At 38.1% G+C, this 14974-nt stretch overlaps 1 protein-coding gene across 1 annotated transcript; it reads right to left on the bottom strand.

Annotated features, from left to right (window-relative positions):
• Positions 1-348: 348 nt before the first annotated feature.
• On the bottom strand, positions 349-6033 carry LOC107768187 (AP2-like ethylene-responsive transcription factor AIL6). The gene is made up of 9 exons (XM_016587292.2): positions 5387-6033; positions 4229-4787; positions 3783-3865; positions 2055-2063; positions 1864-1952; positions 1674-1747; positions 1528-1578; positions 1300-1376; positions 349-1208 (listed from the first exon to the last, which is right to left on the bottom strand). The coding sequence occupies exons 1-9, from the start codon at positions 5571-5573 to the stop codon at positions 754-756; spliced, it is 1584 nt and encodes a 527-aa protein (XP_016442778.1). The 5' UTR covers positions 5574-6033; the 3' UTR covers positions 349-753.
• Between the last annotated feature and the right edge of the window lie 8941 nt (positions 6034-14974).

Below are 14974 nucleotides of genomic sequence, written 5' to 3'. Positions count from 1 at the left end.
TGGTCTTTTGTTGACACAATTGACACGTATGTAATACACACGCGCATGGTCTCTTGTCAGATGAGTTTATTAGTTACGAAATAATGAGTTCGAGTATTCAACTGAAAAAATAGAAATTTCATGTATCGACTTTTAAAAACCCGACAAGTTTAAGTGTCCAAGCCATTCCGCATAAAAACAAATACATGTTTTTCTTTTTTAGGATTCTTTACTACCATTGCAGTTCAATAATTCACACAGCATATCATAAACTCATCATAATGACCATACAAGCAATTAATCTTGATTAGTAAAGGCCGAGAAAATAGATAAAAATTAAAGCATGGTTAAGGTTTAGAAGCTCAGATGTACAAAAAACACAGACTTAACTGCAAAATATAACGAGTTTTATATCATTTTCTTTTTTTTGTATGTCAACTCGACCAGCAAAACGTTCACCAAGTTCATATGGTACTTGGGAGCAACTCAAAAAGATGAGGAAACTTGGAAAAAAACAAAAATTTTCCACAATGAGTGCTCCCTAAGTACCTGTAAACATGCACCTACTACTTAATAAGCCATTGAAAAAGTGAAGGTACTTTACAACATTTGAACCTGGCTCATACCGGTTAAACACTACGCTAATTCTTTCGCGGGTCAGAAGATAAAGGGTCAGCATGAAATATTAAACGATTAACCACAACGACGAGGTTGATATTAGCAGAGTCCGATTAGCTAAGTCAAACTAGCTAACTATAGCTATCATAGTTTAGGTCAATAGGACTGGTGAGGCCATATGAAGAACTCGGCGCCCGAGGGCAGTAATGGCATCGCAGCTGCCATTGTAGACGCAGCACCTGAAGTATCGGACGCACCTGCATTTCCAGACTGAAGGTGGTGGAAGAAGTTGTGATGATAGAAAGGAGCGGTTGTGTCAAATGGCAGTCCGCATGGGATTGCAGAGATCGGTGGTATTGCCCCGAAATTGATGTTACTGCTGTTGTTGCTGCTGCTGCTTTGAGCCGTCTGCTGCTGGTTATTGCTTGACAATGATTTTTGTTCCGCTTCAAGAGAGAGCTTCAAACGCTTTGCTGTACCCCCAACGGGGAGGGAGCTTTTCATGATAGCCTCAACATCATATCGATTCATCTCGAAATTCGTCACTGCATTAACACCCCTGAACTTTATTGCTGCTATGTCATACGCTTCTGCTGCTTCCTCCTCAGTAGCTGTTGACAAATTAATACGAATTTGGATTATTAAAACATGGTTAATTCATTCATTTCTTAGTCCAATTTGAATCTAGAAAATAATGCTTACCAAATGTCCCTAGGTAGAGATCCTTGTTCCCTGCAACGCGGCCAATTCTTGCTTGCCAACGGCCTTGTTGATGATGCCTGCAAGGGTTCATCAGAAGTCAGTCGCCGTTCACAAAATTGGAACAAAGGAATTACCCATCTTAAATCATTTAGGACATTATTATTGAGTTCGGTATACGACAATTAAGTTATAAAGATAATTGCTTGCGAGTTGCGACAAAATTCGTACCTTGTCACACCTCGGTATATCGAAGCTCCCCTCGAGAAACCACTACTTTTCCTGATATTTTGAAACGAAATTCTCATGAATATAATTGATAGAAAAATGACAAAAAGGCATTATTAACCATAGAAATGGAAATAGAGTAGGCAAACCTTCTTAGGGAGGCAATGAATTCTTGCTTGGTCATGTGTTTCATTTCCTCCAGTTCTTTGGTATAATTGGAAACCTGAAAAGAAAGTATGTCTAAGTTTAGATTCGGGTTGTTTTCATTCTTACGTAGCTTTCCATGCAATAAATGAAATGCCAATAACAACAGGCAAAATTGACAAAAGTATATATTACAGGGAAGTTGGTTGTAGCTGTGGGACCCCAATATTTTAGAGCTGCCAAGTCATATGCCCTTGCTGCTTTTTCTTCCTTATCATATCCACCTATATTCATTGCAAAATTTTCCAACATAAAAATCTTAACTTTTTGATCCACTTTGAAAAATATAGGTATTTATGAGACTTGTAAGAATAGAAAAAACTTACCCAAGTAAACTGAAAATCGAATTGTGCCATTTCATACAAGAAAGCGATCCCCGCCATTTCATGAAAAAATGAGTTAAACATTAGAAATGAGCTAACAAGAAGTCAAGATTTTATCATAAAAGAATATAAAGGGAAAAAGAAAAAGATAAACAAAACAGAAAAGCAAATGGCATGCTTAAGCTTTGACACATTTGGTACATCCTTTTTGTAGGTTGGCAAGATAGTGACTTATGTCTTGCCCAGACCAGGAAAAAGTAAAACATGTTTTTGTTCTCAGTATTCTTTTACATATCATGGACTTATAAATTAAAAGTTATTAAGATTTCATTACAATTACAATAATGTGAACGAGTCAAAAGCAGATTTATGTTGAAGTTCTATTAAGATAAACAATTCATTGAGCTGTCAAATCTATTATTTTTAACTTACTAAGGTCAAAAGTTGGCTAATGTATATACTACATTAAAGAATTGTGTATAAAGAATTTGGCGGACAGTTCAATTAAAATTTCAAGTGGGGAATGAAATGGACATCCTTTGGTCAAACTAAATGAGAGGGACTGGCCCATGAAATGAAAGGGGAAAAAAGCAAAAGTTAAAAGCAAATCTGTGAAAATTTCAGAGTGCCAGAAACTAGCTAGTATATAGACTAGCTGAGGTATGTGTACTCTTCAGGGTGGAAAGGGAAAAGAGGAGAAGGTCTGGTCATTTTAAATGCTGCAAACCAGGCAAAAATCTATGGATAACAAAGCAGAATAACTTCTGGACAAAATCTTGAAGACTCTGGTCTTTCCAGATGGATTTAACTTATTGATACAGTGGGAATAATATTGCATTATCAGTGTACAAAAATATATGCCCGGTGCACTAAGCTCCCGCTATATGCGGGATCCGAAGAAGGGCCGGATCACAAATGTCTATTGTACGCAGCCTGACCTTGCATTAATCTACAAAGGTCAATGGGTGCATGGTTCGAAACTAGATGAATATGGTCCGTCCTCTATCCTTATAACTAGATAAACCTACTCTTCTTACAACTAAACAAAGCCTTTGGAGCTAGATAGAGGCTATAGCAAGTAAACTGTCTTATTTTTTTACTAAGACTCAATTACTACGGATGATTACCTATAATTGTCATTAAGGCGACACGATAGTGTAAAAAGTCTTAAGCTCTATATTAAACTCTTTCCACATTAATTTATACTGGTAAAAGATAGTACCTTAAGTCATAATGGTGTACAATAAACATCAAAGCATGAAATGAATATCAGAACATTATGCAGAATACAACAAAGACAAAACACCAAAAACAAGAACAAAATGACGGCCTATCTGATCAAATCAATTGAAAGAATAATGAAAGCAAAGAAAAATACTCCCTACTACCACAACAATGCTGCTGCAGAATCAGGCACCAGTACTAATACTACACAGAGCAGCAGCAGAAAAAATTGTTACAGTGAGGACACAATACTAACACCAAAAGTACAGAAAACTGTAACCTTTGTGCATTACATCACTCAATCAATCATCCTAAAAGCTTATTGATTTGAAAGCAAGAAAATACCCCTTCTGATGAAAATTATCTGAATCTCCCCTTTAACCTGAACCCCATTAATTGCATGCAACTTTCTTTTCATACAAATCAATCTAATTATTACCCTATCACATACGTATTACCTTAGTTTACTACAGTAAAAATTTTAAAAAGAAATAATAAAATTTGTACCTTGACGCCCTTTTCTAGCTTGGCCCTCTCTTCTACAGCTGTTATCCCAAAGATGCGCTTCATATCTTCCTGTCCATCTATGTCTGCAAAAAAAACTCAAGAAAATTAAACCCCTACTTATTTTTTCCATCTAAGCTACTAAAATCTCACACACCTTTTTGCTAAAAACTGATTTGTACCCAAAAAAATAATATTTTTAACTAGTTACACCTTCGTAAAAAAATTCAAGAAAATTAAACCCCACATATTCTTTTCATCTACTCTAATAAAATCTCACACACCCTTTTGATAAAAACTGATTTGTACTGAAAAAAAAATGATATTTTTACCTTGTTACACCTCTGAATAATTTCAAGAAAATTAAACCCCACTTAATTTTTTATTTAATCTATTAAAATCTCAAAACACCCATTTGCAAAAAACTGATAAAAATAATTTCTGTTTACCTTGTTACACCTCTGTAAATGGAAGTTCTTTGACCAAAAGTATCAGTAATTTTCTTACAACTCTGTGAATCAACAACAGCAACAATGGCTTTTTCTTTTTCCAAGCACCGAGTAGTATTAGTAGTATTAACAGCCAAAGACAAAGCACCAGTAGAAAGAGCTGGAGGACACTGCGAATAAGCCAACTCGTTGCATGACTCACTAACAAACTCAGTTCCAACTGAGTTATCGACTTCAGAACCCGAGTTATTTGAAAAAGCAGCAGCAGCAGTAGTTTGATGATGAAATCCATGAGCTAAATTTTTGAAATCTTGATTATAAACAGCAGAGCCATTATTTTGTTGTTGTTCGTAGATGTGATGAGTCAAAGATGATGAATCTTGAGTCAAAGATGATGAATCACCACCTAAGAAATCTTCAAGTTTTGGTGGTGGTTGTTGATGGATTTGTGTGTCCAAAAAGTTTTGAAAAATTGATGAGTCATTACCATTGATATTCAGTCCTAGAACTTCTTTTTCACCTTCTGTATACATCACTTGAGATTTTGGATTAGACCAACCTGCAAAAATATGGTGACAAACAAAAAAAATAGCAAACTTAGTGGCCAAGTTAAAAGTTTGTTTTGTTGCTAAAGAAAATCCAAAACTTTGTACCTATAGAGATATATCATTGCTGAGCTAGAAATAAGTTTTTGAAGAAAATAAATAAAAATCTTTCTGTTAAATGAATGAAAAATGATTTAGCAGTAACCGAAACAGCTAGCACATACACACGGTTGCATTTTATTTGACTTTATCTTTTAACTTTTATTTTGCTCTACAACAAAATGGTTGTTTAGTGGAGGACTTGATCAAAATCTATACTTGCATTTTCACATTTATTGTACAAAGTTTTTCTTATTTTTGGACTCCAGTATTATGTGTTTCGGAATTTACTGGCTCGACTAATCTGGATTCGTCGTTTTAGCTCAACATATCATGGTATAGAGCTCGATTATTTTTCAAGAACGACAACAACCCAATATAATCCCAAAAATGTTGTTTGAAAAGAGTAGTGTGTATACAGATCATACATCTGCCTTGGTTAGAGAGACGGTTTCAGATATCACTACTATTTTGGAACAAAAATGAAAAAGAACTGATAAAAATGCAAACTTACCATGGGGAAAGAAGTTATCAGCAAAATAGTAATGATGAGAGTCAGCAGAAGAGGAACCATCAAAAGTTGGTGCAAGTTTCATGTTGGATTGAAGCATAGAATTAGATTGAGAAGCTGAAGAGCTCAACATTTCCATAGAAGATAAAGAAAATGATAACCAGTTGTTGTCTGGGGCCATTGAAGACATTAAATAAAACTTAAAAGGTCCTTCAAAACCAAGAAACCAAAAAAAAACCAAAACTGACTTAAGACTATTTTGTTATTACCTCAAACTTATCATTAACCATTAGATGAAGATAAAGAAGAACTCATTACGGATCAAGCTATAAGAAAAAAAAAAAAAGAGAAAAGGGGGTTTTAAAATATCAAAGTCTTTTGGATTTATCTCTGTATATATATAAGTAGGATCTTCTTTTTTGCTTCTTGTTCTTTTGACTAGAAGGACAAAAGGGTTCTTGAAAAAAAGACTAAAAAGAAGAGAAAAGCATGCAAAACTTAAAACTAGAACAAGACTCAGAAAGTAGAGCTAAGAGCTTATAGTTAAAGGAGGAGGAGAGTAAATGTTAAGTAAAATGAAGAGAAGAAAAAGAAGAGAGGATAGAAGAGCATGTGGTGTAATATAATGGGAGCAAAGAGCGGTTCCAGCTGCCATTCGGCGTAAAATCAGAGGGACACATTTGAAGAAACTACGGGGAAAAAAAGAGAAAGTAATGGGGTGAAAAGTAATTTTAACAAAGTAATGGGGGTCTATTAAAATTAAGGAGAAATATTGGGTGGGGGGGGGGGTGAACAGTGACTTTTTTGGCACTGCGCGGAAGAAAATATGTCTGAAACAAAGCCGCGAAGAATCCGGGCTGGCGGACAATTTCTTTTGTTAAGTGACGAATTATTTGAATATTATTTTGAATATGTTAGAAATTCAGTTGATCTTTCACTAGAATATGTTGGAATTAAGCTGATATATCACTATAATATATTTTAAGAGTTTTTAAGTTATATATATACACTGATAATATAAATAATTTTTAACACTAATTTTTCTTAAAGTGTAAAATTTGTCATCATGAAAATAAATAAATTACATCAAAAAAATAAAGCGACCCGAAGGTATAAAAATTCTCACATGACACTATGAGAAACTCTAATACAAATTAAATAAATTACATAATAGAAAAAAGTATTCTCAAGAAAAATAAAAATATTTTTTTTTCGGGAAAAAATTTTCAAGAAAATTCGTGTCCGCTATTCTTCGGGTACATTGGATAACCTGTACGATAAGTTTTGGCTGAGAAACCTGTTGGTGAGGGAACGAAGAATGAAAATTAAAACCTCAAAACTTGTCACTTATTAAGGTCTCCTAGTAAAAAACGTGATCTTATGTTTTGAAGACGTAAATCTTGTTCAATGTTTGGACATCCAAGTTGAGTAATAGCGGTCTTAATTTAACTTTTGGCCAAATATGAGCTAACTATTTGTTTATCCGAAAAATTAGATAGAGTTAAATTTGTATATGGTTCTAAGGATACGTGATATAATTTGGTATAAATTTACAGAGTGAAATAGAAATATATATATTCTTTGACAGATGGAATGAAATATAAGGCAGAGAAAAAAGAAATGTCGATGAACAAGGCAAATTAAATGAGCCCAAAAGTGTTAATCTCTCTCAAGTTGTCTTTTCCACGATCTCCCCTTATGCTTACAAGAATTCTCTCATTTATAGTAGAGGGATCCTACTTTATCTATATAAAAAATATATAGTGGAAAACCCATGATGAATCGTCTTTTCCTCGATTCCTGCCAAGATTCTTTCCCCTAATGCGGTTGCAACGGCTCTTGTCTGTGCACTCGATACCGGCTCGAGCTCGGTATTGGATCGAGCCCTCGGCCTTGGTTCGAGCTCGACTCTAACTCGGAGTCTTGATATTCGGGATGAGTGTTGGTCGGTCTATGCATCTTCGATAATATCCGCTTCGCCTCGTAGTTCAATTCGGTTATGAGCTCGACAATGATACCGAGCCTATCGTTGATTGGTCTTAGGGCTTGAAGCTCGACGCCCTTACTTCGGGCCTCGACCTGTCGTCACGCAGATACCCTTTGATCGAAGTATTATCACCTCGATCAGTTTGTCTGACTGACTTAATCGGTTTTGACCGACATAGATAGTCACCTCGTTTCTCGAAAAAGGATGTGGCGAGAAACGATATGATTTCCCAACAGCTCGATCAGATATATGCTGACGTCTGTATCGATCCCGACCATGACATACGTGATAGTTGTCCCATCGGTTCAGTTTTACCAAGGCATTTAATGTGTGTCAGATGGTGGTCGCCCACCGCTGATATTGAATCGGCATTGCTTCAATCTATAAATAACCCTTCCCTTTACCATTCATCACTTTTGTGTCTTCAATATTCCAAATTTTCTAAGTTCTCTATTGTCTTTTCTGAGTTTTCCCATCGGTTCAGTGAATGCTTGCTCAAACTCGAAATAAAAGTAGCCCGTAGTCTTAGTAATCGAGTGAATGATTTGAACTCGAAGTAATGTGGCCGGTAGGCATAATGATCAAGTGATTGCTTGATCGAACTCGAAATAAAAGTAGCATGTAGGCTTAGTAGTCGAGTGAATAATTCGAACTCGAAGTAATGTAGCCCGTAGGCGTAATGGTCGAGTGAGTGCTTGCTCGAACTCGAAATATAAGTAGCCAGTAGGCTTAGTAGTCGAATAAATGATTCGAACTCGAAGTAATGTAGCCCGTAGGCATAATGGTCGAGTGGGTACTTACTCGAACTCGAAATAAAATAGCTCGTAGGCTTAGTAGTCGAGTGAATGATTTGAACTCGAAGTAATGTTGCCCGTAGGCATAATGGTCGAGTGAGTGCTTGCTCGAACTCGATCCTGTTTGTATAGTAAATCTTCGATATAAGATATCGGTAAAGAAGAGTGCTTTCTTTGCAAGTCATTATACATGTGTTCATGTTTTGCGTCAGGGCTCGGGCCAATTACATGAGCATGGTTCGTTTTGACCATTTGGCTCTTATAATGTTTCCTGTCGAGACACTGTTTGTCATGAAATAACAAAGTAACTTCCTTTGCATCGTACTTGATAATTGTCGTCGATATGTTTGATGACGATGGTATGCCCCCAGTATTCGAGGTTGATTGTAAGGAGGCCTCGAATACTGTTGAATTGTTCCGAGTTAGCACGATCAATGGTTACCTCATTAAAAAACCTTGCCGAAAAACCCATTTGGGACAAAATCGGTCTAAGGGAAAAAAGAGTGCAACACGTGCTTTCAGACCTAAGGCTTCGTGTTGAATAATCCATCTTTGTTCCTGATCGAGTTCATTAATCCTCGTCTTTGGTCGAACACCTGTATTGGTTAGTTTTGAAATATAATTGGGGAGGGGGGGAGTCGTACCTTAGCAGTAGTATCCGTTTATCACACCGAGCTCGTAGGATTTCCATTATAGGCCGATATCGATTTTTGATCGATCTCTGTTCTCGGTTGGTAACCTTTTTAATAACAAACCCAGAACCCAACTGATCGTCTTCGATTCTTATTTTGGATTGATACTGATTATGCGTATCGGCCCAAGTAATAGCTGGGTACTCGATCAGGTTATGCTTCAGTCGTCGTGAAGCCGTCGAGCTTTGTTCGTTTAGTCCTTGAGTGAAAGCTTGAACAGCTCAATCGTCTGTGACTGGAGGTTGATCCATTCGTTCCATTTGGAAACGAGATACGAATTCTCTTAGCGTCTCGTTATCCTTTTGTCTTACCTTGATTAGGTCCAACTTCCTGGTCTCGGCCTTTATGGCTCCAACATGTGCTTTTACGAAAGAATCTGCAAGCAAAGCAAAATAATCGATAGAGTTAGACAGTAAATTATGATACCATATCATTGCTCCCTTTGTTAGGGTTTCACCAAATTTTTTCAATAATACATATTCGATCTCATCGTTCTCTAGATCGTTCCCTTTGATGGCACATGTGTAAGAGGTGACATGTTCGTTAAGATCGGTCGTTCCATTATATTTAGGAATATCGGGCATGCGAAACTTCCTTGGGATCGATTTAGGAGCCGCGCTTGGGGGAAAAGGCTTTTGCACGAATTTTTTTGAATCCAACCCTTTTAGCATTGGTGGAGCTCCCGGGATCTGATCGATCCTGGAGTTATATGTTTCTACTTTTTTATCGTTGTCTTCGACTCGCTTTGTGAGTTCCTCGAGCAATTTAGCAATTTCGGTAGCAGTCCCCGATTCTTGCTCATTTGACTTCACTATGGCTGGCTCCGTTCTGTGGGTGATTTCTCGAGATGGATTGGGCTCCGGCTTGCTTTGTAGCTGGGTTTGGCTCTGCAACTGAGCTAATGCTGCCTGTTAAGCTTGCAATATTTCGAAGATCATACGTAAGCTGACGCCGTTTTCCTCGAAGTTATGGGTATCTCGAGCTGCAGATCGAGTGCCTCCATGAATGCTATTTGCGGGTTCAGAATGTAGGTTCGCCTCAATGGCCACATTCGAATTGATATCTATCGGTGTTCCGATTCGGGCTCCAACAATGTCGACAAGTGGTCTTTCGGTGCTGGGTGTCAAGTTATTGTTCTCATCTTGAAGACCGGCTTTGTTGTCGATCGACGTGGCCATTTGACTGGTAGTTAGTCGTTGCTAATCCAAAATTCAAGATATTTTCAGAAACAAGCGCAAAATACAACGGTGTATTTTTGGAGATTCGTATCAAATAACCACTGTTATCCTTAGCCCCACGGTGGGCGCCAAGCTGTTTACCCGAAAAATTGGATAGAGTTAAATTTGTATATGGTTCTAAGGATACGTGATATAACTTGGCACAAATTGCAGAGTGAAATAGAAATATATATATATATATTCTTTGAAATAGAAATATATATATTCTTTGACATATGGAATGAAATATAAGGCAGAGAAAAAGAAAATGTCGATGGACAATGCAAAGTAAATGAGCCCAAAAGTGTTAATCTCTATGAAGTTGTCTTTTTCACAATCTCCCTTTATGCTTACAAGAATTCTCCCATTTATAGTAGAGGGATCTTACTTTATCTATATAAAAAATATATAGTGAAAAATCCTTGATGAATCGTCTTTTCCTCGATTCCTGCCAAGATTCTCTCTCCTAATGCGGTTGCAACGACTCTTGTCTGTGCGCTCGATACCGGCTCGAGCTCGGTATTGGATCGAGCCCTCGAACTTGGTTCGAGCTCGACTCTAACTCGGAGTCTTGATATTCGAGATGAGTGTTGGTCGGTCTATGCATCTTCGATAATCTCTGCTTCGCCTCGTAGTTCGATTCGGATATGAGCTCGACAATGATACCGAGCCTGTCGTTGATTGGTCTTAGGGCTCGAAGCTCGGCGCCCTTACTTCGGACCCCGACTTATCGTCACGCAGATACCCTTTGATCGAAGTATTATCACCTTGATTAGTCCGTACGACTGATTTAATCGGTTTTGACCGCACACACTACCATTAACTTATATGTTTGGATTAGTGTAAACACTTGCAAATTAAATAACTTTCGTTCAAATTTGGAATAATTAAATTAAATAATTAAGTGAGAATATGTTTCACTTAGCCGTTTAAAATATACATGCAAAATGCACATTATACGCTCATTAGTGTAAATTAAATATCGAATACAGATAAAAAAAAAAATATATATATGTAATAGCTATACTAGGGCCTCCAATAGTTGATTTATGGTCTATGGATTTGGCCCAAAGGTTTGCAACCTTTTTTACCATAATAATTTTTTATATTTTTTTTATTATAGCTTTAGATTACAGTAATACCACATTCTTTTAAAAATTTCAAGTAACATGTAAATTTGAGTTAAACTTCATTTTGAACCTAACCAGTGTGTAGAAGTATGAATTAATGTCATTCTGAACGTTATTTATTTTTATTATACAGTGTCACCCTTCTCTTCACACTTGTCCAACATGCCGATTGTTGTTGCCAGCAAAACTCATTAATGTTACCATGGTCAAACTTTATATGTAACAACACTTGGTTATAAAGGCACATATCTTTCTTATAATCGTCGTGTTCGGATCAATTTACGCTTGCCTTAATTAATTTTATAAGGTATGTGTTATTTTTTACCAGCACAGTACTGGATAATTCTATCCACTAAGATTTACACAGACAGAGACGGACTCGGGATTTGAAAGTGGCCGAGACAACACAGTCGAATAAAAATTTGAGCAAATGCTAGAGTCGGAATCGAACCCAGGCAGTGCACAAAATGTCAAGTTGTATCCCTCTAAATCGACTAATGTAATTTGAATTTTATGGTGCATATAAATACATATACTTGTTATTAAACTATATACACATATATACATATATTTTGTCAAAGTTACCGGGGGTTGATGACCCTCCTACTCAAAGGATAGATCCGCCTATACAGACAGATAAAAAGAAATTATTTAATATTTTATCTCTGCTAAAATTTAAATATGTGACCTCATAACTAAAATCATATAGTTGCCCGAAAAATGGATAGAGTTGAATTTATACGCAGTTCCAAAGATATGTGGCGTAACTTAACACAAAATGCAAGGATAAATAGAAATGTAAATATAGATTGGAGAGAATGCAAAATAGATAAGGTTATCAGGAACAATGAATCTTAGGATTCAACAAATAGAATCAATCTAAGAAATATGAAAGAAACGATTCTTTACTGTAGAAGAATATAGCACTTTTATTACAATGTAAGCCTGAGAAAAAACTTGTTGTACATAAATGATAACCAAGCCCTTTTATAGAGGAGGGATTCAGCTTCAAGCATAATAAAATAAACATTCAGTGGGAGACCCATGATAAGTCAGCTTTTCCATAATTTATGCCAAGATTCTCTCTAGTGGGATTGCAACGACTTTTGTCTGCGAGCTCGATTTGGGTTTGAGCTTGATTTCGGCTCAAACTCGTGATCTTGGTTCGAGCCCGATCCTGGCTCGATCCCTCGAATTGATTCGAGGTCAATGTTGGTTGGTCTATGGATTATCAGTATGATAGATCTACTCTGCATCATGATTCGATTTCGATTCGAGCTTGATGATGATATCGAACTCGACATGGATTGGCCTCCCCGGATTCGAGATTAGTTTGTTCCACCTTCGGGGTCTTACTTCGATAGATCATCGTTCGAACTCGATCGGACGTACTAAGGCCGGAATCTATTTCGACCGTATACAGATAGTCCCCTCGTTTCTCAGAAAGAATGTGGCGAGAAACGATATGATTTTTAAACAGCTCGATCGATTATAACCTGTCGTTTTCGGGTTCGACCATGACACATCTGGTAGTTGTCCTGTCGGTTTAGTCTTTCAAGGCATTTAATGTATGTCAGGCGGTAGTCGGCCACTGCTGATATTGAATCGCCATCGCTTGAACCTATAAATAACCCTTTCTTTTATCTTTTACCACTTTTACATTTTCTATCTTCCAAATTTCCCAAGTTCTTCTTCGTATTCTCCAACTTACCAGTAAATCTGTGATTTCTTTCTGCAAAAGCCCATCTTCAATTCCACCAAATCTTTATCACTTTCTTCTATTCCTCATCTTCGAATTAGAAAAATGGCGAAAACGTCGCAAATCATTCCTCAAAAAGAGAAGGCTTTATCTTCACAGTGTGCCGCTGATGAGACACCGGCAGAACCACGGCCTGAGGAGTGTGTTCCCAGGGCGTGCGTCCTTACTTCAGATTTTAAGGTCGATAAAGGTTCATCGGTCCCTGGTCGGTGTGAGACGGTATCGAGGTACATGTGTTCGATAACCGAGAAGCACCTCGAACAACTAAAGAAGGATTGCAATTGGGGTGAAAAAGAAATAATAATTCCTACCCCTGATGAAGATATCACTTCTTACGTGAAAGGGTTTTTGAATGTGTATACTTACCCTTTCACTTTAGGTCCCCTCGATTCCGTTATTATTGACTTATGTCGACAATATCAGGTAACTCTTGTCCAGGTCCATCCTTCTTCGTGATGGATCGTTATCCTGATCCAATATTTTGTGAGCAAAATCGAGGGGATGTCGTTCACCCTCGACCATCTTATCCGATTGCACCGTCCTCGACTTTTTCCAGGATGGTTAATAAAACTTCAGCGTCAGGCTACCAAGTCTTTGTTCTCGAGTATTGACGAGGACAGGGACCGGGGTTGGATGGGCAGGTTTGTTTGAGTAAGGACTTCAGACCTGATTCCGACTGAAAAGATGCCCTTTCTCGAGAAGTGGAATATGAAACATAAGTGTGATCCTGTTGTTACTTCTACTCTGTTCTTTCATTTATTCTCTCATTGACACTCATCTTTTTGTGATGTAGCGGTTCCCTGGATGCCTAGAGCAGTTCCCGATCTCAAGAACTGGGTACGAGCCCTTGTTTCGACCTCTACATACGCCGAGCGCTCATGGCGTGATTTGTCAAAGGGTCGGTGGGAGGCCAAAAATCACGGTAAGCTCATTTCTCGGACTCTTCGATGATCCGAATGAGGTGGTTTTCAAAATATTTTATTAAGGTTTTCCATATGCAGGTTTTGGTAAAGACGCGATTTTGAGGCCCTTGTCCAATAAGGAGGAAATTTCGGCCTCTGTCCCAAAGCCGGTGAAGTAAAATAAAAGGAAAAGAACCTCGGTTCCCGAAGATCCAACACCGAAGAAGAGGATGGCTCGTAAGCCGAACAAAAATGTCATTCCTTTGACCGTGGAATCCGTTCTGCGTCTAGGGGATGAAGATAAAGAAGAAGAGAACGATGAGTCCGCGCTGGTGGTCCGAATGAAAAGAACCACCGATGCCTCATCACCGACTGGATCGATAATGCTCCATGAGGCTCTGCCTCGAACTGAAGATATACCGGAGAAAGATTCAGGTAGAGTCCCCAAACTATCGGATGTCGAAGACGCCTCTCATCGGAGTCAACCGGCAGGGGATATGACCGAAGAGGCCATCGAAACCCTTCGAACCGAGGAGAACGCTCCAGGCAATTCATTTGGGGCAGCAGCAATCGAGGATTCGCCTACCTTTCCCGCTTTTTCCGCATGGGTGATTCGGGAAGCTCAAGCTCTGGGAGCCCTCGATCTAGATAGGCCTCATGATGAAAACGATCCCTTTCGTGACCTGTTTACCGGCATTGAGGATGTTGCCGGTGCTGGTGATGAATCGGATCTTTTTCACGGATTGCGGCAGGCTTTGAATCAGGTGAGCTTTTAAAATTATTTTGTCGGTACTATCTTTATGTTCATTTTTCGTTAACTTCGCTTCTTGTTTCTTTGTAGGCAGCGGCAGTTCATCGAGAACAATGTTCCCGATCCCAGAATGAGCTGCATCGATATGAGGCCGACCTACAACGGGCCTCTGACGAGAGGAACTCCCTTAGACTTTTCTTAGGGCAGAGAGAAGAGGAAATAAAAGACCTCCTAGCTGAGCTGACCAAGGCTTATCGAGATCAGACCGATTTGTCTGAGCAGGTAATAATGCTTTTGAAAGCCTATGGGCTTGATATCAGAGCGATAGCTAATATTTCGGTCTCACAGCTGCAGCAAAA

This window comes from Nicotiana tabacum, chromosome 13, assembly GCF_000715075.1.
Source record: "Nicotiana tabacum cultivar K326 chromosome 13, ASM71507v2, whole genome shotgun sequence".
Lineage (NCBI taxonomy): Eukaryota > Viridiplantae > Streptophyta > Magnoliopsida > Solanales > Solanaceae > Nicotiana > Nicotiana tabacum.
The sequence above is the reverse complement of the archived record's forward strand: the minus strand, read 5'-3'. Positions and strand labels throughout refer to the sequence as shown.

Coding starts and splice junctions, on each gene's coding strand:
- LOC107768187 (XM_016587292.2), bottom strand. CDS start 5,573: ATGTCTTCAATGGCCCCAGACAACAACTGGTTATCATTTTCTTTATCT. Junction 3,866..4,228: donor ATTTACAGAGGTGTAACAAG/GTAAACAGAAAT, acceptor TTTTTTTTGCAG/ACATAGATGGACAGGAAGAT. Junction 1,579..1,673: donor TTCATTGCCTCCCTAAGAAG/GTTTGCCTACTC, acceptor TCAAAATATCAG/GAAAAGTAGTGGTTTCTCGA.